This window comes from Eretmochelys imbricata, chromosome 1 (genome assembly GCF_965152235.1).
Source record: "Eretmochelys imbricata isolate rEreImb1 chromosome 1, rEreImb1.hap1, whole genome shotgun sequence".
Taxonomy (NCBI): domain Eukaryota; kingdom Metazoa; phylum Chordata; order Testudines; family Cheloniidae; genus Eretmochelys; species Eretmochelys imbricata.
Genome location: NC_135572.1, coordinates 50269375 through 50294641, shown reverse-complemented (window position 1 = coordinate 50294641; position 25267 = coordinate 50269375). Strand labels below are relative to the sequence as shown.

Here is a 25267-nt window from a genome sequence, read left to right as displayed (position 1 = left end):
TTGTAAGAATGCTTGATAGAGATCTTGTAGGTGTTTGTCTCTGTCTGAGGGGTGGGAGCAAATGCAGTTGTATTGTAGAGCTTGGCTGTAGACAATGGATCATGTGGTGTGGTCTGGATGGAAGCTGGAGGCATGTAGATACGTATAGCTGTCAGTAGGATTCCGGTATAGGGTAGTGTTTATGTGACCATGGCTTATTAGCACTGTAGTGTCCAGGAAGTGGATCTCTTGTGTGGACTGGTCCAGGCTGAGGTTGATGGTGGGATGGAAATTGTTGAAATCATGGTGGAATTCCTCAAGGGCTTCTTTTCCATGGGTCCAGATGATGAAGATGTCATCAATGTAGTGCAAGTAGAGTAGGGGCATTAGGGGACAAGAGCTGAGGAAGCATTGTTCTAAGTCAGCCATAAAATGTTGGCATACTGTGGGGCCATGCGGGTACCCATAGCAGTGCCGCTGATTTGAAGGTATACATTGTCCCCAAATGTGAAATAGTTGTGGGTGAGGACAAAGTCACAAAGTTCAGCCACCAGGTTTGCCGTGACATTAACGGGGATACTGTTCCTGACGGCTTGTAGTCCATCTTTGTGTGGAATGTTGGTGTAGAGGGCTTCTACATCCATAGTGGCCAGGATGCTGTTTTCAGGAAGATCACCGAGGGATTGTAGTTTCCTCAGGAAATCAGTGGTGTCTTGAAGATAGCTGGGAGTGCTGGAAGCGTAGGGCCTGAGGAGGGAGTCTACATAGCCAGACAATCCTGCTGTCAGGGTGCCAATGCCTGAGATGATGGAACGTCTAGGATTTCCAGGTTTATGGATCTTGGGTAGGAGATAGAATACCCCTTATCGGAGTTCTAGGGGTGTGTCTGTGTGGATTTGTTTTGTGCTTTTTCAGGGAGTTTCTGGAGCAGATGATGTAGTTTCTTTTGGTAACCCTCAGTGGGATCAGAGGGTAATGGCTTGTAGAATGTGGTGTTGGAGAGCTGCCAAGCAGCTTCTTGTTCATATTCCGACCTATTCATGATGAGGACAGCACCTCCTTTGTCAGTCTTTTTGATTATGATGTCAGAGTTGTTTTTGAGGCTGTGGATGGCATTGTGTTCTGCACAGCTGAGGTTATGGGGCAAGTGATGCTGCTTTTCAAAAAAAAAACTTCAAAAAACAGACTCCAACAAGAGACTGCTGAATTGGAATTAATTTGCAAACTGGACACCATTAACTTAGGCTTGAATAAAGACTGGGAGTGGATGTGTCATTACACAAAGTAAAACTATTTCCCCATGTTTATACCCCACACTGTTCCTCACACGTTCTTGTCAACTGCTGGAAATGGCCCACCTTGATTATCACTACAAAAGCTTTTTTTTTCTCCTGCTGGTAATAGCTCACCTTACCTGATCACTCTCGTTACATTGTGTATGGTAACACCCATTGTTTCATGTTCTCTGTGTATATAAAATCTCCCCACTGTATTTTCCAGTGCATGCATCCGATGAAGTGAGCTGTAGCTCACGAAAGCTTATGCTCAAATAAATTTCTTAGTCTCTAAGGTGCCACAAGTACTCCTTTTCTTTTTGTTAATGTTGTGGCAGTAGAAAACTAACTAACAGGGTTAATTAAAAATTATCCTAAAAATCCTGCCACTAAAGCTTTACATAGGGCACTAAAAGGCCCGTACTCTTTTTGTTGTAAACAGGAAACTGGCAGATGTACAATTAAAATAAAGTTTGCAGTGTGTGATGTACAGTAAGTTTGATTCCATTTCTAAGTGAGGGCATTGTCCCCCTCCTGGAGCTGCAAAGCAGGGGACTACAACTGCCATCAGGCCCTTCCCCATTGCACTTTCCTTTCCCCTGGTCGGGTAAGAAGGGGAAAGATCCTCTTGAACTTCCAAAGCCAGAGCCTTGGAAGTTTAAACAGCAGCCACATGACAAGCAGAGAACTGGAAAGAAACTGGAAGCAGGAACAGATGCAGAGCTGCACGTGGAACAGGCTGTGACTGCCGGATATTACAGCTAGGCAGGTCTGTGTGGGACTTACAGGGGCCCAGCAACTGCTGGGCAGGGAGCCAGAGCCGAGAGGCCCCAGTGAGAGACAATACATGAGCCTGGCCTGGAAACCTGCAAGCACTTATTTGCTAGAAATAAAGACTGAGCTGGAGATGGCACCCCAGGCACTAGGGCTGAAGAGCCCTGACTCTGGATTGGACTGGCCCTGTCACCAAACGAGAGCTGCTATTGCTCACTTTGAACTGCAATTGTTGAAGCCTCTGTACCTAGGGTATCTGCAATCTGTCCCTTTCCTGCCATCCTTAGTAAAAACCTTTCCCTTAGCCATGAGTTTGGGTGGTTATTGGGACTCACCAGGTCTACCTCCTACAAGGCCTCGCTGCTGAAGCACCCACAGTGCTTGCCTCTGAGACGTGGTACACTGGGAATGCTACTGGCACCCGAGGGGCTTGGGGTACAGAGTAACTCCAATAATAGCAACAACATAAATACAACATATACTGCATACATTTTGAAAACACTTTCTATTAGCATTCATTCTTTACAGCCTGCCCCAGGAAACAAAAACAGCAGATTTCCACCTGTATCACAAAAATATTTTGGATCAAAATATAATTTCATATTTTACAACAGTGTTTGAGCTGTAACTTTCAGTAAATTGGCAATAATGTACATTCTATTAGCACAATTAAAAACATGAGCATATGCATTTCACACAGCCTATCAACAACTATCTCAGGTGCAAAAGCTTGTTAATTTTCAAAACTAAAGTATTATGCTATGTTTAGATCTCACTCTATTTTTATAATAGTGTTCTGTTTGTTTAAAAATTAAAATCTGGTTGCTGTCCCGTCATGGCACAAGATACTATAGATGCTCTCTTCACAGAAGAGTGCTAAATCACCATTTACAAATAAATATCAAAAGCAAAAAAATTCCATCTGTACTATACCCTGATTACGGAGGAGGAGCTGAATCAGTCTGCAGGAGCACAGTGCAGATGTTGCGCAAGACTTAGGGGAGAGGTGTCCAATCTTGGACCATTGAAGGGCCATTTGGGCAATTTTCAAGAAGTCTGAGAACTGCTCCTAATGTCCATAAAATGAAGTAGACTGCTGAGTCTATACCCTGGCATGTGCTCTACCAAATCAACCTGTAGTTTGCCTGGGCCACCGCTCCATGTTAAAGGTGCGGAATTAATTCACTCAGATTTGTACAGTGTTCTGAAAAGGTAAAGCACTTTATAAGTGCTTATTTGGTCTTATTTGGCCAAGAACTTCCCTTTGGTCACTCCTATCTTATTTAAAAAGAGATTGCTCAGTTTTAAAACAGCCTGCACATGTACTGAAGTAGATAGGATATTGTGGAAAATATTTCTGCATATATTTATATTGAATCCATGAGGTCAGTGTTCTTCAGGGGTATTTAAAGTCAGTTTTGAAAGTAAGAGCACAAAAGGCTGTATTATTTCCACAGGTGCTAGCAGCATTATTGTATGGGATAATGTTTCTCTTACGTCACTGTAATGAATCCCTGATTTACTTACCCTAGATAGTCAGTAAGCACCATTAGAAAACTCAACATTTGCCACTCACCAACTACAATATCTCCTAATCTAAGTATTGGAAGAACCTGCAATGGTTGCAGATATTTGATCAGTTCATTTGGTTTAATGGTGCTCAGCCTCTACTGATTTCAGGGGTGCAAATTTTCACTATGGTGATTTTTAAAATGGTCATCACAGCATGGTCATCTGGCAAAACGCCAACCTAACCATGGAACTCTAAACAATCCTATGCTTAGAATCATAGAATATCAGGGTTGAAAGGGACCTCAGGAGGTCATCTAGTCCAACCCCCAGCTCATATCCACCTTATAGTCCATTCATCCAGCCCCTACTTCTTTAACTTGCTGGCAAGAATACTGTGGGAGACCGTGTCAAAAGCTTTGCTAAAGTCAAGGAACAACACGTCCACTGCTTTCCCTTCATCCACAGAACCAGTTATCTCGTCATAGAAGGCAATTAGATTAGTCAGGCATGACATGCCCTTGGTGAATCCATGCTGACTGTTCCTGATCACTTTCCTCTCCTCTAAGTGCTTCAGAATTGATTCCTTGAGGACCTGCTCCATGATTTTTCCAAGGACTGAGGTGAGGCTGACTGGCCTGTAATTCCCAGGATCCTCCTTCTTCCCTTTTTTAAAGATGAGCAGGACATTAGCCTTTTTCCAGTCGTCCAGGACTTCCCCCGATCGCCATGAGTTTTGAAAGATAATGGCCAATGGCTCTGCAATCACATCCACCAACTCCTTTAGCGCTCTCAGATGCAACGCATCCGGCTCCATGGACTTGTGCATGTCCAGCTTTTCTAAATAGTCCCGAACCACTTCTTTCTCCACAGAGGGCTGGTTACCTCCTCCCCATGCTGTGCTGCCCAGTGCAATAGTCTGGGAGCTGACCTTGTTCGTGAAGACAGAGGGGAAAAAAACATTGAGTACATTAGCTTTTTCCACATCCTCTGTCACTAGGTAGCCTCCCTCATTCACTAAGGGGCCCACACTTTCCTTGACTTTCTTCCTGTTGCTAACGTACCTAAAGAAACCCTTCTTGTTTCTTTTAACATCTCTTGTTAGCTGCAACTCCAGGTGTGATTTGGCCCTCCTGATTTCACTCCTGCATCCCCGAGCAATATTTTTATACTCATCCTTGGTCATTTGTCCAATCTTCCACTTCTTGTAAGCTGGACTTAGTCCAGTCCACACCAAACACATTTATCCTATCACTACTTGTGAGAAGACTTTATACATTCTTACTATGTCTAGTCCATCCTAAATGTCTTGCTCTGTATAAATGCAGTTTAGGAATTAGGTTGTTTTTTTTTATAGTGCAGGTGTTATTACACTTTGGTGCAATCAGTGACGCAGATAAGGGGAACAGACATGTCCCCTGCCATCTTTTTGCGACTCTGTTTATGTCCCCCTCGATGTGAATGCAGCTTTCATGCCTTCTCACTTCTGGCCTCCCACTGCCCCCAACATTTCAAAATATGGCTTCGCAAATGACTAGCTCAAGATAGTAACGCATTGATCATTCCTAGGTAGTGAAATAGCTGCATGATAAATACACATTTTAAATAGCCACCCAATGGGGAAGAGAGTAAGAATATAAAATACTTGTTTTGGATTAGGATTTTCAGAGGTACTCAGCATACGCGCACACACACAATGCAGTCAGTGAGAGCTGCACGTGCTCACCGACTCTAAAAATCAGGCCCAGTATTTATTATTCTAGCATAGTTATAGAAAGGAAAATTAGCACATCGATATATTTGGCCATGTATATATTAAATATTGTCCTTCTCACCATCAGCTGAGTTTTCCACCTGACACCATGAAATAAACTATATGTTAAATATGTAAATAGGTGACTCTTTACAATGACATGGAGAAATCTATATAGCTCTCCATATATTCAGCAAGAACCATCTCTTTGTATTGCAGTCCATGCAGTGCCATATGGCAGCAGGTAAACGTAGAAACAACACACAGTAAAATTTTAAAATATATTCTCCTTCAGCAAACTTTTCCAGGCTAATATACATTTTCTATACTTTATCACCTACACAGAATTTGTCACCTGAATCCTCATAGCAAAATATATATATATATATATATATATATAAGTGCAAATGGAGACTATTGTAAGTCTGAAACTAAAATACAAACGTATTAATCACTATGATTGAACAATAACTATTTTCTATTTCTGTACATAACCTAAATAGGAAAGAAATGTAATCTAGTTTGCAAATGAAAGTAGGCATGTTTCACATATAAATTTCAATTTACAGTAGATAAACATTCACATTCAATACAGCAACATCAGCTTCTGCTAGATAAACTACTTATAATTGACACAGAGCATATTAGATTAAAAAATACTCTCCAGTGATGAACATAACTCATGTGGCAAAACGGAAATAGAAGCATAAACACATCTGACGACAATGCAAACACGGAGATAGAGAAAACAATCACTGTTCTGCATTATGCACAGTGGGCTCCTAATATACTGATTCATAAGTCAGATAGGCAAAATTACCTTAGGGCTTTTCCAGTCTCTAATTTCTATGATTCTATTAAGAAACAATGTTGCTTTGTGTGTGTGTGTGTGTACTAATTTATTCCATTGAAAGAGAAGGGAAAGTCGCTCATTTCTGGATCTGAGTGCTATCAACGCCTGATCCAATTCCCATTACAATCCACGGAAAAGACTCCAATAGGAGTTGGGTCAAGCTCTTAGAGAATAGATAAGTGAGCTTTAAAAGCAAGGGGTGCAAGACTTAAATCCTTGGCAAACAAGGCAGCAGGTTGCCAGGGTAGAAGTGTGAAATTTAAAGGCTTAAAGCCTCCAGACCCAACATAATTCAAACTCAAACAAAGCCCTTCCTCAAATCATTCCACAGTTTGCTAACCAATGGGAACCTGGGAAATGGTTAATTGCCAGTTTTGTTTTTCAACGTTGGGGGAAGGCGCACAAGTAGGAGGAAAAGGTTCTTGTTACTAGGTGGTGGCATGGGAACATACTGCATTTGCCCCCTGCACCCCCAAAAGACATACCTTTGCTGTGCTTGATAACAGGAAAATGTAAGTGCAGTTCTCCCATTTGTCAACTGGGAGCACCCCATAGCCTTCACAGTTACTACTCTCCCCCTTCACCAAACAAAAGACCCTTTAATCCTCTTTAACTCTCCCTTATCTCCAAGGCATGAACCCTACCCCCAGTGCTTAATTTGTAATGGAAGAGGTGCGGGGGCTCAAGCAATTAGGTGCCAGGGTTCAAGCAATTTTTTTTACTTTCATAACTGACGCAGCAAGCCAAGAGCTAGCGGGGCTATGAACTGCCACACCTAGAGGTGCTGAGGCTCAGCCCTGGCATAAATTAAACACTGCCTATCCCCTTGCCAGGAACCACCTTTACGGCCCTCTAGACATGAGTCAATTCCCCTTGCTGCTGTTTCCCGTTGGATTCTTCAGGTTAGACACAGCAAGGCGGAGCTGGATCATGCTCCACAGCTTGGAGCCACAGCAGTAGACTGGCAAGGTGACAGCACCAATGGAGACAGAGCAGGCAGGGAGTGTGGGTCCAGCAGCCTCCTTTGCAGTTAAGTGATTTACCCAAAGTCACCAGCACAGCAGGGGAAAAAATCCCAATCTCTTCACTCCCTGTCCTCTGCTTTAACAAGAAGACTCTCCTTTCCCTTTTGGTACAAATAGTTGTTGAGTCTCTACTTTCCTGATCATTTAAATTATGTGTTTGTTTTGTATCAGGTGCCATAACACCTGGTTTGGGGAGATAGTTTCTTTTGTTTCCCATCAATCTTTCACCCTGAGAACTCCACACCTGTATTTTTCCACTACTCTAGGTCTTAAAATAAAACCAAAACCAATTTACATCTAAGTTAACACCTTTGTTTGTGTCTCCACCATCAGGCTAATTGTAGGCCTTTTTTAAAAATACCCTTAGAATCATAGAATCTCAGGGTTGGAAGGGACCTCAGGAGGTCATCTAGTCCAACCCCCTGCTCAAAGCAGGACCAAACCCCAGTTTTTGCCCCAGATCCCTAAATGGCCCCCTCAAGGATTGAACTCACAACCCTGGGTTTAGCAGGCCAATGCTCAAACCACTGAGCTAACCCTCCCCCCCAAAGTGGAAAAAATCTGCCCAAATAAAGGGCCTCAATCAAAGTCCTGAGATAAATTTGATGACAACAATCAAGGATCTGTCATAAACCAAAGGTATTAAAACACAGAGAAGGATTTCAGGGCCCTATGTTCACAATCCATTTTCAACTTCAGTGCTTCACAGTATTACACAGTGCAAATGGTTCCCTAGTATTAAAGTGATTACAACCTTGTGTGCCATTATTTCAGAATTCCCAAGGGAATGCAGACGGAGGAGTAGCGAGTGCCGTATGCGAAGGGGCAGCACTATTTATACCTTCTTTCAACCCTCCTAGAGTAGTAAATAATGAAGAATACAGTAACAATAAAAGCAAAAAATATAAAAGATATAAAAGCTAATAAAGATTTTCTGGTTTGGAAAAAGTTGCATTCAGGGCACAAGACAAGCATTTCTGGACACAGTCTATCAGGAGTTTCTGAACTGGGAAAACCATTATTGTCAATTATCTCTCTGTAATGTTTCATGGAAGGCTTCGGCTCATACTGATTAGCAATGTAACGATAGAGGCCATATTTGGGAGCAGTCCTGTCATTGAAAGAATAGACAAAATATCCCCGTAGATTGACATTATCCAGGGTGTATGCTGCAAAAGAAAACAAAGGGGAGGGGAAAGGAAAATAAATCAGTTATTAATTTATTTAAGAACAATGCTGTGTTCTACTGTATGTTGCTGAGGAAGTTCAAAGCCAAACCCAGATTTGAACTCATCTCCATAGAGAGGGAAGATAGATATGCATACATACATTAAGAGGTTATCATTAAAAAGTGAGCATTTGATGACAATTACCATACAGCGTGATCACCACACAATTTTTCCTTTTAATTAAAATATAAATGGTCACTCTGGGGTAACGGTTGGCCTATTAATGCAGATATGGATCTGTTTGTATAAAACAAACAGTAGTATACCCATGCACAGACATAAACTTATAGTATAAAATATAATTTGTATGGTCAATGAATACATCTTCATTCAAGGGAGTGAAACCTAGGACATGGAATCCATCACAGAATGCAGCCAGTGAAATTATCTTTTTAAAGGCATGACAAAAGCAGTTTTCATAATTTTCTGCCTGATATGTTGTTTGGGGGTTGGGATTTTTAAAATTTTCTCTGCTTACCCATGCCCCCAGCAGTGAAGATAAATATGGTGAACACAATCAAGCTCTTTACACAGTGCTTCCAAATGGCAAAAGGGGAGCGTCACATCAATCACTCCTGCTTGTGGCACCAGGAGAGCATACACACTAACATGACAGGTTTCAGAGTAGCAGCCGTGTTAGTCTGTATTCACAAAAAGAAAAGGAGTACTTGTGGCACCTTAGAGACTAACGAATTTATTTGAGCATAAGCTTTCGTGAGCTACAGCTCACTTCATCGGATGCAACATGAGGGGAAGGGTGGAGTTGGAATAGTCAATGTAACCTTCCTCAACTGGTATATCCTGCTCCATAACATCAGAAATCATTCCAGGACACGCTATGTGTATCAACCCCATCTCCTCATATTGCCCTGTGATTTTGGACTGAGGTGACCTGAGTCATTAACTGAGTCAGTAAGGTACTTAAGCACAAGTCTAGCTTTAAACACATGAGCAGACCCACTGAAGTCAAGTTAGGCATGTGCTTAAGTACCCTGCTGAATCAGGACCTGACACACATGGACTATTCAGCTGACATCATCTCACAGTGTATCTCAACTCTCAGAAGTAAAGTTATGAATGTGCACAAGTGTTTGCAGGACAAGGCTCTTACTGAAACATACAGGCTTCTTGGCAGCAGGCTGTGCAGCTGGCAAGGAGAGTCAGACTGGAGTGAGGCAATTAGTAAGGCTGGTATGTAACGCTGGCAGTAAATTGCCCCTTAGCACAGGCCCCATAAACCCCTAATCTGCCTCTGGCCTCCTTGACCCTGGTTCCAGCCCCCCTGACCTCCTACCAACCAGTGGGGAATTCACTTGGCAGCTTCCCTATAACCAGCGTGTGGCTCCCACTCTGCATTTTGCATCCCAATGACGATGGATCTCAAAGGCGGGGAAGCAGCTGGCTGCAGCTCATAACCTATGAGTCACATAGGCTATGAGCTGCAGACCGCTGCTTCCCCACCTTTGAGATCCTACTTCCACAGAAGGTGGAACTTGAGTACAAACCTCTCGTGCCTTATGTGATGCCTGCGGTATCTCCATATAACTCTGCAAGGGGGAACATACAACCTAGAAACCCATATAATGCAGTAACCACAACACCACATCTCATCTGCCTAAGGGAAATGAAATCCACTGGAAATACCTCAGGCATGTAGCTCTTGGAGGCATGATCTGGTGCAATATTTAACATAAGAACAGCTGTACTGGGTCAGACCAGTAGCCTGTCTACCAACAGTGGCCAATGCCAGGTGCCCCAGAGGGAGTGAAAGCTAACAAATAATGATCAAGTGATCTCTCTCCTGCAGTCCATCTCCACACTCTGACAAACAGAGGCTAAGGACACCATTCCTTACTCATCCTGGCTAATAGCCATTAATGCACTTAACCTCCATGAATTTTATCCACTTCTCTTTTAAACCCTGTTATAGTCCTAGCCTTCACAACCTCCTCAGGCAAGGAGTTCCACAGGTTGACTGTGCACTGAGTGAAGAAGAACTTCCTTTTATTTGTTTTAAACCTGCTACCCATTACTTTCATTTGGTGGCCCCTAGTTCTTATATTATGGGAACAAGTAAATAACTTTTCCTTATTCACTTTCTCCACACTACTCATGATTTTATATACCTCTATCATATCCCCCCTTAGTCTCCTCTTTGCCAAGCTGAAAAGTCCTAGCCTCTTTAATCCCTCCGCATATGGGACCCGTTCCAAACCCCTAATAATTTTAGTTGCCCTTTTCTGAACCTTTTCTAATGCCAGTATATCTTTTTTGAGATAAGGGGACCACATCTGTACGCAGTATTCAAGATGTGGGAGTACCATGGATTTATATAAGGGTAATAAGTTATTCTCCGTCTTATTCTCGATCCCTTTTTTAATGATTCCTAACATCCCGTTTCCATTTTTGACTGCCGCTGCACACTGCATGGACGTCTTCAGAGAACTATCCACGATGACTCCAAGATGTCTTTCCTGATTAGTTGTAGCTAAATTAGCCCCCATCATATTGTATGTATAGTTGGGGTTACTTTTTCCAATGTGCATTACTTTACATTTATCCACATTAAATTTCATTTGCCATTTTGTTGCCCAATCACTTAGTTTTGTGAGAACTAAGTTTTGTTATGTTTTGTGCTGTTTGTACGAGAGTATTCTCCATCCCAATGTGCTGTTCACAGGCTGCACTGTGTCACTCCTTACAAACACAGCCGTGTCCTTCAGTGATCACCGGGAGGAGCTTGCCCATTTACAGTGGCAAGCCTCTGATATAGGCCTGTGGGAGGACGGCAGGGGGGTCAAGCAATCCACTGGAAATAGTAGAGGTTTAGCTGTGGTGGGGCAACTTAGAACAACATATAAAAGCAGGACAAATGGAGCAGTATTTAATTTAGCTGGGAGAGGAAAAAGCTATTCCTGAAACACTGCGCCGATTGTCTGATGAATTTGGTTACTTTACCTGAAGCAGATATTTTAGAATACTGTGTCTCAAATAAAAAATATTTTGCTTTTTATTCAGATCAACAGCAAGAATATTATTTTCTACTTGATACAGCAAGATCAAACCCAAGGCCGATTTGGCAGCTCCCTAGGAACCAGAACCCGTGGTGCGTAGAAAGGGAGAAAATGCAGTCTCCCTCACTATTGATACGGGAGCGTGGCCAACAGACCCTACAAATCCCCATATGCAATCTATTGTGAGTCATGCTTCTTCACAGACCACACCTGCTTATTTAAAAGGAGGTTAGTCACAGACTGTCTATTAGAAATCTATGGGCTGAATTTGGATCATGAGATGTATCTTGTCCACCCTGCGATACAAAGGCAGTAATTTAGCCGAAAAAAAAATGCTTAGTAGATAGATGACTAGTTTCTGGATTGATTTGTATCATCAAGCCCATTCAATCATGCTAAATTTAGCCCTGTAAATATATTCCCAGGTGACAGACTGATTTCCAGGCTCACTAGACTAAGCAATCCAAACATATGGAAGAAAACAATAAACACTACAAAACCTCAAAAATCACAATTTAAATTTAAGAAGCATCTTCTAGTTTTCTGAACACATGACTGAGAGCTAGTAACTCCTGAATTCTCTTCCTGGCTCTGAGAATAACACTCTCTGTGGCCTTGGGCAAGGTGCTTAACCCCTTTGTCCTAGTTTCCCCAACTGTAAAATAAGGTAGCAATATTTACCTGAGGGCTGTTATAAGAATTAATTAGCTCTGTTTGTAAACCTCTGAGGATTAAATAATGCTACACAAGTGGTAAGTATTATTATTTATTTGACAGAGATGTGCTTACACATAGTACAAGACACAGAAAAACATAGCCCCCACCTCAAGAATCTTAGGGCCAGATTTTAAAAAGTATTTAGATGCCTAGCAGGCTTTTCAAAATCATCTATAGGCTAAATGCACAAAAGGAGTTAGACACTAGAACAGGGACTTAGGCACCTAGGTCCTTTTGTGCATTCATGACTAGGTGCCTAAAACTCATGATTTCAATGGATATTAAGTGCGTAGATGCTTTTAAAAATCCCACTAGGCCAGGGGTGGGCAAACTTTTGGCCTGAGGGCCACATCGGGGTGCGAAACTATATGTAGGGAAGCCTGTGCCTCCGAAACAGCCTGGCCCCCACCCCCCTATTTGACCCCTCCCACTTCCCGTCCCCTGACTGCCCCCTCCTGGGACCCCCCGCCCCAAACTGAGCCCCCCCCAGGATTCCACCCCCTATCTAACCCCGCCCCCGCTCTCTGTCCCCTGACTTCCCTGACCTATCCAACCCTGCCCTGTTCCCCGACCCCTGACCGCCCCAGAACCACCGCCGCCCCTAACAGCCCCCTGTCCCCTGACTGCCTCCCGGGACCTGCTACCCAACCCTCCCGCCCCACCGCTGCATGCACCACCACCGCCCCCTTACCATGCCCCTCAGAGCAGTAATAGCTTGTAGCCCCGCTGCCCGTGTGACGTCATAACTGCGTGGGAGGGGAAACAACAGGGGAGGGGCGGGTGGTGAGCCTCCTCAACTGGGAGCTCAGGGTCTGAGCAGGACAGTCCCACGGGCCAGATGTGGCCCGCGGGCCGTAGTTTGCCCACCTCTGCAGTAGGCACCTAAATACCTTTAAAAATCTGGTTCCTACCTCATGGAAGCACCACGAGTTTTGGAGGGCTCTGAATGAGGAAGAGTAAGGGAATGTCTACACTGCAATCAGCATGGTACCAAAGCCACAACAACACGAACTTCAGTGTGGTCTAGCTGTCCAAATAAGTACCCAGGGTCCCAGGCAGGATCCTACAGCCCACGCTGCTATGGATTCACTGCAGCTAGTACACACACTTGCTACATTAAAAGCTAGCTCAGGTATGTCTAAACATGGTGCAATCACATCTCCTACTGTAGTGCAAACATACGCTGAGAACTCATTTCAAGCATATGGACAGTGTGGAAGAAAACATGAGACTCATAGGCTTTATGGTCAGAAGGGATCATCATTCCCATCTAGTCTGATCTCCTGTACATTGCAGGCCACAGAACCTCACCCACCCACTCCTGAAATAGACCCCCTAACCTCTGGCTTAGTGAGAGAAGTCCTCAAATCATGATTGAAAGACTTCAAGCTACAGAGAATTCACCATTTACACTAGTTTAAACCTGCACTGGACCCGTGCCCCTATGGTGACCAGATGTCCCTATTTTATAGGGACAATCCCGATTTTTGGGTCTTTTTCTTATATAGGCTCCTATTACCCCCACCCCCATCCTGATTTTTCACACTTGCTGTCTGGTCACCCTACGTGCCCCATACTGCAGAGGAAGGCGAAAAAACCCCAGGGTCTCTGCCAGTTTGTCTGGGGGTGGGGAGGAAATTCCTTCCCAACCCCAAATATGGCAATCAATTAAGACCCTGAAGTGTGGGCAAGACCCACAAAGCAGATACCTGGGAAAGAATTCTCTGCAGTAACTCAGAGCTCTCCAAACCTAGTGTCCCATCTCTGGCCATTGAGGATTTTTGCTACTGGCAGCCATTGATGGGCCACATGCTATTGTAGGCAGTCCCATCATACCATCTCCTCCATAAATTTATCAAGCTCAATCTTGAAGCCAGTTAGGTTTTTTGCCTCCACTTCTCTCTTAGGATGGATGTGTGAAAGCAAGTGTAAGGTATTGATGGCAAGGGCAAGTTTTAACTTAATACAGAGAGCAAGGGGAGCTAATACAGAGATGTGAAAATGGGGCTTCTGTGTTGTGACTGGAAAGATAATGTGTGTTCTGGAGGGACAGTGGGAGTGATACCCTACATGACACAATCACATGAAGAGATAAGGGAATGCGCAAGTGTTTTAGCCAGCAGCAAAGACAGGACGGACCGAATTTTTATAAATTGTGGAAGATGTCGTGGCAAGACTTGGTGATGGCCTAAATAGGCAGGGAGAAGGAGAAGGAGGAATTAAAAGTGACCCCAAGATTGAAAGCATGAATGACAGGCAGGATGATGGTGTTGTCAGCAATCACAGAGAAAGTATTAAGAGTTTGGTTTTGGCTATGCTTAGCTTGAATTGAAGACAGGCCACCCAAGATGGTGTGCTGGAGAGACAGTCAGATATGTAGCACTGGTCAGAAATAGTACGCAGAGGTAGACTGGTGAATTGGTGTGAGGAGAGGACATCACCCATGAATAAGGTGTAGGGAGAAAAGGAAGGGACCGTGGACTAAGGCCCGTGGTACTCGAACACAGAGGGGAAAGAGGAAGAAGCACCAAAAGAGATAATGAAAGGAGTAGTCGAGGGGTGGGGAGGAGGGTAGGAATCTCATGAGCAGATTTTGAAGCTATTCACACCAGTTATTTAAAGATATATTTTTCCTCTTCTGCTTTATTAAGAACATGTGGAAGTAGTTCTGTCTTCCTACTGCTTAACAACAACAGTAGATTTATGTACCATAGAATAAGTTATCCATTATAAACTACAGCATAACTACATGTTAGATGCTGTTAGATGCCAATTTTTTTTCCCAGTCATATGCTTTGCCAAAATTTATGCTAGTACTTTCAGTGTATAAACTTTTCATGGATTCCTTACCTTTTAAAGCTTCATTGATATAATTTTGTATATAATATACTCTCAGTTTATCTTGAACCATATTCTGATCATCATCAATTCCATTGGCTATAATATAAACTGGGACATCCCCATACTTGGATTTAACCCACTTGAGCATTTTGCGCAATCCCCAGGGCACCACTGCGGCTCTGCTTGGGGAGTTCAGCCATGTGATGTCTTTTATCATTTGAACTTGAAGATAGTGATCATACTTCAGTGCATCTTCTTTTTCCCAGTCCACAAGAACAGTAGTGTAATGACTTAAGGCAAAAAAATCAAATGAGCCTTGGATTAATTTCTTTTCTTCTTCAGAGAAATAAGGCAAGTGAAAATTGTATAAATCAATGCTGTTTCTTTGGTGAAGCCATTCTCTCATCACATGTGGATAGTCACCATTCCCAAAGATGGGCTCAGCAAGCCAGCCAATGTCAAATTCTAGAACTCTATCAGCAACTTCTTGGTCATTTTTGGAAAAAGGACAGGCTGGCTCTACCCAATCAGCTTGCAGAGCTATAGATATTTTACCTTTCTGAAATCTTCTAAATTCTTTGTCATACAGGTGCCAGGCTTTAGCATGGGCTTTCAACAGATTATGCCCTGCAGAATATGTCAGGTTCCTCACATAGGGTTCATTCATTGTAATCCAAAATTTGACATGGTGGCCAAGAGTTCTGAAGCAGAGCTTGGCATATTCAACAAAGGCTTGAACTGTCTCTGGGTTCTCCCAGGCTCCATATTTGGCTAGCACAACCGGAAGCCCTTGGTTCTCAGCCATAGGTTGCCATAAAGCTACAACAGGAGTTATATTAACTCTGAGAAGTTCACTAACAAAACACTGATAATAGTGCAGGAATGTGTGGTTGATTTGAGACAGGTTACCCAAAGGGAGAATCAAAGACCATTTCAAAGAAAAATGAAAATGTGTGACATGCATTTCCTGCAGCAACGAGATCTGGAGTCTGATGGCAGCAAAGTCAACACAGTGACGCTTACGTTTTGGGGTAACAACTCCATCAACTTTAATAAGCTTCTTCGTGTGGTGAACATCCCACACATATACATTAGTGTCAAGGAATTGGGAGGGGGTTGTGTCTACCTAAGAAGGGAAAAGAAACACACAAGATTCAAATTGTCAGTTCTGATTATACAGAAAATTCATAACCATCAGACAAGGTTTATGAAAAGATAATTACAAGTAGACTATTTCTTTTAATTGATGCTGCCTCCTAAGATGAACACATTTTTCCTTTCAGCATCTCCCTCATACATCTCTAATTAGGGTGACCAGGTGTCCCATTTTTAAAGGGACAGTCCCGTTTTAGGGGACTATTTCTTATATAGGCGCCTATTACCCCTCACCCCGTCCCGTTTTTTTACAGTGGCTATTTGGTAACCCTATCTCTGATGCCATCTCTGACTCATATGAATGAATGCATCTTAATATTGTAAGGTCAGAAAATGCCAAATATATGTAGCACCTTCACCCTACTTTTATAAAAGGCAGTGTACTAGCGTATGCCTTCCGTTTACACTCTCCCCACAACACTCAGTTCTGTGAGGGAAATCAGGGGCTGCTCAGGGACAAAAAAGCAAATCCAGAGAAGGATAATACAGCAAAGTGTGTACTCATTTTTAAAATAATTTCTTTAAAGTTTAAAAGGCTATATTTTAGGGCTACTTGTACACTATAAATTACCATAAATAAGCCTTTCTTTTTCCTCTAAAGCGGAACAAAATAAGTAATAAATGAAACATGAAGAATTAAACAGTTTCCTTATTGGAACCTGTGATAAAAGAGAAATATGTCTCTGAGCTTGATTTTCAGCATGAATACAACTGATGGGAAAGAATTTTGCTTCTTGCTAAAGAAATGTCCTTTAACTGCACTAGCATATTGAACTAAAAAGTGTCATTCCTTCGCTTTGATGACATGAAATTGGTTAAGATAGCATGCTGTTTATTTCTGAGTGATATTTTTGCTCTGATATCAGAGTCATACCAACGTGCATCTCTCCAACAATAAGCAAATTTTCGACAAATCTTTTGGGCTTGAGAGCTAGAGAATACCTGTATTACCCACTGAAATCAATGAGAGATATAGATGCTCAGAGTCTCACAACATCACATCTTTATTTTTTAATAAATACTATGATAATACAAAGGACTCTAAAGGGAGGGAAAGAGTTACTTAGAAGGTTTTATGATGTGTATTATTTTTTTCTCCTTCCTAGTCCAGTTTACCTTTCAAAGGAAAGACCCAAACTATTGGACACAGTTCCTACATATACATCTGTCTATGTCCACTATTTTTCTTCTTAAATTAAGCCTCTGAGCCTAAGTTTCCCTGTTGGACCTTTTGTTTCAAAAGCAGGGTCAGCCTAAACCCACTGTTGAGCCTGTAACTGAGACTGTAAAATTGTGCAGAGCAGCTGCAGATCACTTGCTGTTTTCTCTGGAGAGGTCAGTGTTGTGCTTACAGAGGAAAGCAATAAAAAACAGCACGTCAGAGGGAAATTGCTTTTCTGGAGAATTGTTCCTTGTAGATTACTAAAGCATGCATTTCCACTAATACTGTGGGAATGCTATCAGAAATGTTTTTCCACTGTGATACATCTACAAATCATTCTACCTCAGCCTTACAGCACAAAATGTTTGAATATCCTTTTGAAGTGAAAATATCCAGAGTCTGAAGGGTTTTTTTAAGTGTCTTGAACTAACAGACTCAGTAACTTTACAGCTGTTATTGATCCCAAAGGTAGCAGTGCCATTTCCAGTCTCAATTTATTTGGGACCAGAAGGACAAGGATTGCTGAATTTTCTTAAAAATCAATGCATCAGGCAAGGAGGTTGTAATGTTTCTCAATAGTGTGAAGTTAGAGCTTACTTTTAGGATAAGAAACAAAAAAAAGCTATGCTCCAGCTCATAGGTGCTGGAACTAGGGGTGCTGCTGCACCCCCTGGCTTGAAGTGGGTTCCATTATACACAGGGTTTACAGTTGGTTCAATGGCTCTTAGTACTCCCACTATAAAAATTGTTCCAGAACCCCTGCTCCAGCCTTCAGAAAGTTTCTGTCTTTGTGGAAAATCTAAATTAAAAATTTTGCTCTTGGATCCAATCGGAGAGCTGAATTTTACATTACATCCTTATTGTGGCTACAGGAGCCCTGAAGACAAAACAGTATCTGAGAATTATACAGTCACATTTTCAAAGAGACCATAACCTGTCTATAATTTTTGCATGTGAAATGAAGGCTTTAATCATGAAGGGTTGTCCGAGGTAACAGATCTAGCTGGAGAAAAGAAGTGAAAGCTAAGAAGAGGGACTCAGGTTGGTTGCTACAAGTGGGCAGTGATGCCGCAGAGACAGAGGCCACACTGCACTGCCTGGCAAATGAGGAGCACAGCAGAATTGTCCATTCCTGTTTCAAAGGTATTTCCCTGTACACTCTCTGCTTTTTTTTAGCACATAATGTCACTAACAATAATGCTGTAATGCACATGCAGAAAACATGAACACATTGGGAACAGAACTGAGCAAATAACAGACTTTTCAGTTTGGGGGCTAACCAAAAAAACCCAACCTATCGGGCCGGGGGGAGGGGGAAGCCCGGTTCAATTCAAATCAAAACAATTTTTTTTCAAAATTAAAAAAAAAAAATCAAACCTCCCACCCCCCAAAAACCTCTTAAGTTGACTTTAAACAATTTATTTTTGTTTTTTCAATTTGTTTTGGTCATTTTCAGGTGTGGTTTTTTTAACTGGGCAAATTTGAAAACAAGATTCCACTTTGAAACAAAAAGCTAAAATGAAATGATTCAATGTTATTGAACCAAAAGATTTTCACTTTTTAATTTTTTTCCCCATTTTTGGGGTGTGTGTGGGGGGGCAAACTATTCACCAGATTTGACCAAGATTTGCAAATAGTTAGTTTCACAGCCCTGAAAAATGCATTTTTCTGTAAAATTCCTAATTGCCAAAAAAAAGTGAGCGCAGCTCTAATTAGGAATGGCCTTTAGAAAACATGCGTAATGATGGTTTCATGACTTTTAGCATTTCCAAATGCAAGGGAGGGTATATTTAAATAAATTTCTTGCCATTAAAAGGAATCGATTTGGATCACAACAACCGCATATGCTGCTGTTAAAACTATGGAGATAAAAATGCCACTTGCAATATTTGCCATTTTCATATATTAGTACCTTTGTGTGGAAGTGTTGAATTTAGCAGATAATTATCTTCCAAAATGAATTTGAAAAAGAATGTATTTTTGTTAACTGAACACATAGTAAGTGATCTAGGAAGATGTACATTAGATCACATTTTCTGTTTTTTGTTTATGTGGTGTTTGTTTTTAGAAAGTCTGTTATTTATGATATTTAAATTTGGATCCACTTTCATGGTCACATTTAGGATGCCCGGTGAAAGCTGGGAAGATATTCTGTAAAATGTGCAGCTTTAATAAATTGGTGTTCCCACTACATCATTATGGTAACAGACCTTATATCACCCAAGTTAAAATGATTATATACTTGCACAATACAATTATTATATACTTAAAGAACAGTTTGGTTGGAGCATCTATTGACTTTGTCATCAGCCTTACCTGAATGTAGTTATCAACAATTCCCCAAGCAAAGTCGCAGGGAAATTTCCCATCTATGGGTTCATTCTCAGGCAAAGGCGGGAAGCCATTTTTCTCTATTAGCTTTTGGTAGAACAAAGCTGAAGACTTTGGCAAAAACTTCTTGTCATGGCTTTGAAAATCAACATAAAATAATCCACGTCTAATGCTGTATCCTCTATGCCATTCAAAGCCATCCATGAGGGACCAAACGGTGTACCCAAAGACATCAACTTCATCATATCTGATGGCTGAGAAGAAAAAAAAACAAGATGACCTCATATTGTTCATTTTTTCCAGATAGAGTATACCATTTAAAAAAACGATTCTAGTATTTGAGCAATGCAGCAGGATAAATAAATGTCTTAAGGCTTGATTCAAATTCCATTCAGTGGAACTCCTTCAATTTACTTCAATGGGCTTTGGATCCAACTCTTACAGTTTACATCCAAGAAGTTATATAGAAACAAAAAAGTTACTCTGAAGCAATTATCATGAAAAATTTAACACAACTTTTTGGTGTTTTTAGGGATTTGCATTAACTATCCAGGCAATGCAGGTGGCAGTGATAATGCTGATGAGACTTTATTCATTCGATTTTACACACCCCCTCACATCTGTGATGAGAATACTATTTTCTGGTATAAATATCTGGCACCTATTAACCCTCATACCTAAAGTAGGTGGAAAGCCTGTTACAGATGTACCAGCATTACCATTGTTGTGACAAGTTCCACTGTGTGATTTAATCTGAGGTTTACAAATGGTTTGCATTTCTATAGATATTAAACACTTAGAATCAGCAAAATGTTCTTAGAGAGGGTGCCGATTCAACAAAGTTCTTAAGTGTGTGTGTTTAATTTTAAGCACATAGTTAAATCTATTCCTATTTAGCAAAGCATTTAAGCACATTTTAAAGTGCTTTGTTAAACTGGGGCCTGTATCAGTATCCAGCACAATTTAACTTCATCACTCACCACCTTATGTAAACACAAATTGGATACCTATTGAACTTAACATTACACAGCCTAGTTACACTGCCAACATTTTACACAATCAAATGTCAAAGTGTTCATATTTCCTAGTTTTACAAATGTATCTCATTACAATCAGATATGAGGGGCCAAACTGATTCTTGATGTAGCACCGTTTGAACCAATTAAACCAATGGAATTATAAAAGAGATTAATTCGGCTGTCTCTTTAATTTGCCATGATAAACTCACAAAGAAACTAGAATATTTCTTTCCCTAAAGATTAGTTCTTTTCTGTTTGACAAACACTGATTTTTTTAAAAAGCCCTCCACATTTACACAACACTTGCTGCTCTAACAGAGTAAAAGTCAGGGTGGAGTCACGTTGTTAACTAGCATCAGCAAAAATTTCTCTTAGACTAGCATTACACTCCTGCTGCATGTCAGCAGAGAGAGCTTCTACATTGCTTTTCCGGCACACCAAAAATTCTCCTAAAATCCCTCCTTAAAAGTTTGGTGACTTGTGCCATGTTCCCTGTGAGAATTGAGTTAAAAAAATTTGGAAGCAGGAAAAAAGTCTCAAATACAATGTAAGCATCAAGCAGTGCACATGCCTTATCGAGTAACCACATGACTTATTTATATTACTTTTATCTTCTTTCATACTTTCCCCTGCCCCCATGTACAATCTTCAGGGCAGGAACTATATCTTTACTTGTTTCTGTAAAGGGTTGAGCAAATTTTTGGCATTCCAAAATAATAATACTTCTTGTTATTTATTATGGATTTCTTGGTGACCGAGTGGCAAATTGAAAGGGAAAATATAGTCTATAATTTAATATGTTGCCAGTAAGCCCTAGTCACACTGAGAATGCAGATCTATGTATATATATCAATAATTTTATTAAACTGAATAAACAACACCTTTTTGTTAACAAGAATATGACTATGTAGTTTCCATATAATGCCACATACACCTCTAACACATTGTACATGCAATAATTAATAACTCTAGTACACACTATCCCCCAGATTTTAGATACAACATTGGCTTGCATGTTAATTCAACTTTTAGTTTAGATGTAATAGTGAGGTGTTTCCAAAGCAGCTGAAACAAATGTAGTAATTCCAGGATCTTTTATCCCGGTTGAGAGGCAAATTGAAATCATCTGCACTATACCATTAAAGGAAAATTCCATTGTAACATGAAAGTTATTTAACCTGAATGAATAGTTTAATTCAGCTACTAATATTGTAAAAACCCTTGAAGCATATAACAGAGAAATAAACCAATTATGACAAGTTTTGTAGTAATAGAAAGTACAGTATAATAAAAATAATCATTAAGGAGGAAACAGGGAACAGTTATCCCAAAAACTTGTTGTTGAGAAGCCGGACTGAAAGAACCTACAGTACTTTGCCATTAAAGAAGTATTAGAAAATGGGACGGGTCAATGTTATAAAGTAAGTTGGGGGGGGGGTGTCATTTTTTTAATTCTAGGTTAACAATTGGTAAAAAAAATTAGTTAAAATAAAATAATTTTACTTAAAACTTCAAAGGCCTGATTCTCAGACCAGTGTAAATCAGGATTAATTCCACTGAAGTCCACAGAATTAAACTGATGTAAGAGCAGAATCAGACTCTAAAACTACAGGAGAACCCCATTTATCCAAGCCTCCATTATCTGGCTTTCCATATTAAGCAAACAACCAGCACACACACAGGATCATTGCAAAGCATTAAAATGTAGCCTCCTTCTTTATTTATAGCGTACACAAACTGTTACTTCTAGGAAACAGTACAATACCAGCTTTTTAAAATGCAAAAACGATAAACTGAAGCAACTCAAAAATAGTACAGTATTGCTGTTGTTGCAACTTAAAACTATCATTTCTGCATTCTTAGAAACTGGATCTTTTTACTAGAAGTAACGGTTCATGTACGCTGTAAATAAAGAAGGGGGGTATGTTTTAATGCTTTTCCAGGAGGGGTCAGCTAGTTTAAAGCAACTCTGCATTTTAAAATAATGGTTAGAAAGCTCTTTGCCCATTCTCTGGATTATCCAAATTTTTGATTATCCGGGGTGTGTGTGTGTGTGTGTGTGTGTGTGTGTGTGTGTGTGTGTGTGTGTGTGTGTGTGTGTGTGTGTGTGTGTGTGTGTGTGTGTGTGTGTGTGTGTGTGTGTGTGTGTGTATACACACTCTTATTCAGCTAACATATTAAAACTCCTCACTGGAGTTTTCCTGTAATGATTCCAAGCAAATCCCATTGATAACTAAACAAACAGCACTTCCTCTTACTGAAATCAATAGAAGTTTTGCCATTGGCTTCAAGGAGAGCAGGACCAGACCAACAAAATCCCATCCATATCTCACTCATTAAAAGACTCTTGTCAACCACTGATAAAAATGAACCTAACTAACTGATTTGAAGTCTCATTTCATAGCAAAAGTCTAGGTAAACATTAAAGACCAAAATTAAGTTTTGGAGCATTTGTTTAATGAGCTTTAGTGGGATATTTTCCATAAGTTTTGTCAGGAGAATAATATTAATTTGTCAACAGAGCTACCTTTTAAAGTTTCCATAATGAACTTCTTGAGATAATAAATATATTTGGCATCATCTCGCTTGGTACTACCAGAGACAAACCAGCTGTTCTCCACAATGAATATTTTGGGCTTGTTATATTCACGGCTTATCCAATAAAGGAGCTGCCTCAGGCTTAGTGATTCCACCTGATGGAACTTCATCTGAGAATCCAAGAGCTGGAAACTCAGTGTTGCTCCAAAAGAAAGAGCAAAAAAGTCAGCTGTTCCCTTGATGTACTTCTTCTCTGCGTCACTGAATTCAGGCAGCAGAGATGAGAGGTTATTTTTCATGCTCTGAGGGTAATCACCATCAATAAATATGGGTTTAGCAAACCAGCCCAGCACAAAGTCAAGGGATTTTTGACATTCTTGTATGTCTTGTTCAGTCATAGCTTGAGGTTTTATCCAGTGGGAGCTGAGGGCAATGGACACTTGGCCTCCTTGAGTTGGACGAAAATGATCATTGTAGAGATGCCAGACTTTGGCGTGGGCCTGTTGAGAAGAAAGACTACAATGAATGCATCAGAAATTCTGTCTTGAATAACAGAAATGCAATAGCATATTCACTCACTAATGTTCCGATTTGACTAGCAATGCCTTATCCTCACATCCTTAGGCTAAGTCTTATTCCCTTCTCAGTGATTTATGATTGCTAACTTCTATTATGCTAATCAGAGTAGATAATATTACACTGATCCAAGAGCTTGTTTTAGAAAAGCAGCAAGATCTGCTTAATTTGGTGTATATTCCATGCACTGAATATAATGCTGGTTTTTCTGATCTTTTGAAAAATAGTGTTTTAATTTTACAGTGAAACCTGGTTTTGTACTTACCTACTGGTATGAGTGAAACTTCGGCTTTTGGTTTGAACACACATAAAAGAGAAAGGTCATTTTCTCTGATATCATTACTTTTTAAAGTTTTGCTGGTTTTAAATTTTATTAAATTGGTAACAAATTACACCTTACAGTATTATTGGCATCATGAGATTTCAAATAGTTAAAAAGTAAGAGTACATTTTAAAAATGTATTTGAAAAAACATGTTTCAGATTGTATTTTACATTACAGGAGTCTTAGCTTGTTTATCACTGTTTTAGATTAGATGTGTAGAAATTGTCAAAAATTACGTTATTACGTTTTTAGACAGTTACAAAGAAAGGCAAAACTAGAAAAAAAGCTATGGTAACTTCTTATCTGGAACTGCAGAAAAAATCTGGAGGTCATACATTTAGCGGTTAGAGCTGGGACTGGTGGTCAAGAGAATGACTTCAAAACTCTGCCATCTCTGTCCTATATAAAATCTTTTAAAATCTTTTATTTCTTTAATTTATAAATGAATGAATAAATTAAATCTGACTTTTCTTGTTCAAAATAAACTGGAGTTTTCAAACAGATTCTGAATCATAAGGTCTGATTTAAAACTACGCATAGAATCACGAGGATTTGGAAGAAGGATAGACATGAGCAGGAAGAGAAGCCAGTGCCCCTTCACACCCATTATAAATGGGTTTAAGGCTACTAAATTCAGATGGTCAGGAATCTCATAACCCCCACATCTCAACCCCAGCCCCCAAACACACACAGAGACACACCCATTCTCTCTCTGCACCAACCTATTCAAAGCCAAGTAGGAGCCCCATTCTACAACATGCAGGAAATGCAGAGACATCCACGTATAGCCACTGTTTCCAGCCCTTCCTCAAGATTTAAATGATACAGAAGGCCTTGCATCTCCATCCTGATAAATGTATCACTGATACATTGATAATTGCTTCTCAGTTTCATTTTAATCCAGAATTATCATTCACAGCTTCCAGTTGCAATGAAATGCCAGATTTATTAAGAATTAATTGTTTACATGTCAGATTGTCATCTCTATTGCCGTAAGAGATAAATTTATAAAACATGATTAACTACTGAGGAAAAATTGAAAATTGAGAAATAGTAACTCTACTTCAAAATCTCACATACAGACATGATATCTGAATTGCAGACTCACAAGACAATTTTGCCATATTCTGTAACCCCATCCTGCTGACAAAAGGAGAAAACAAAGAAAATACCATGGTGTCCCGCTGTCTGGAG

General features: G+C 40.5%; 1 protein-coding gene across 1 annotated transcript in view; it reads right to left on the bottom strand.

Moving 5' to 3' along the window:
• Nucleotides 1–7998: 7998 nt before the first annotated feature.
• Nucleotides 7999–25267, bottom strand: part of KL (klotho) — a 63016-nt gene continuing 45747 nt past the window's right edge. The window contains exons 2-5 of the mRNA XM_077806379.1: nucleotides 23163–23673; nucleotides 19602–19870; nucleotides 14978–16094; nucleotides 7999–8336 (exon numbers count right to left, since the gene is read on the bottom strand). Coding sequence (XP_077662505.1) covers nucleotides 7999–8336; nucleotides 14978–16094; nucleotides 19602–19870; nucleotides 23163–23673 — 2235 coding nt within the window. The remainder of the gene's footprint in view (nucleotides 8337–14977; nucleotides 16095–19601; nucleotides 19871–23162; nucleotides 23674–25267) is intronic.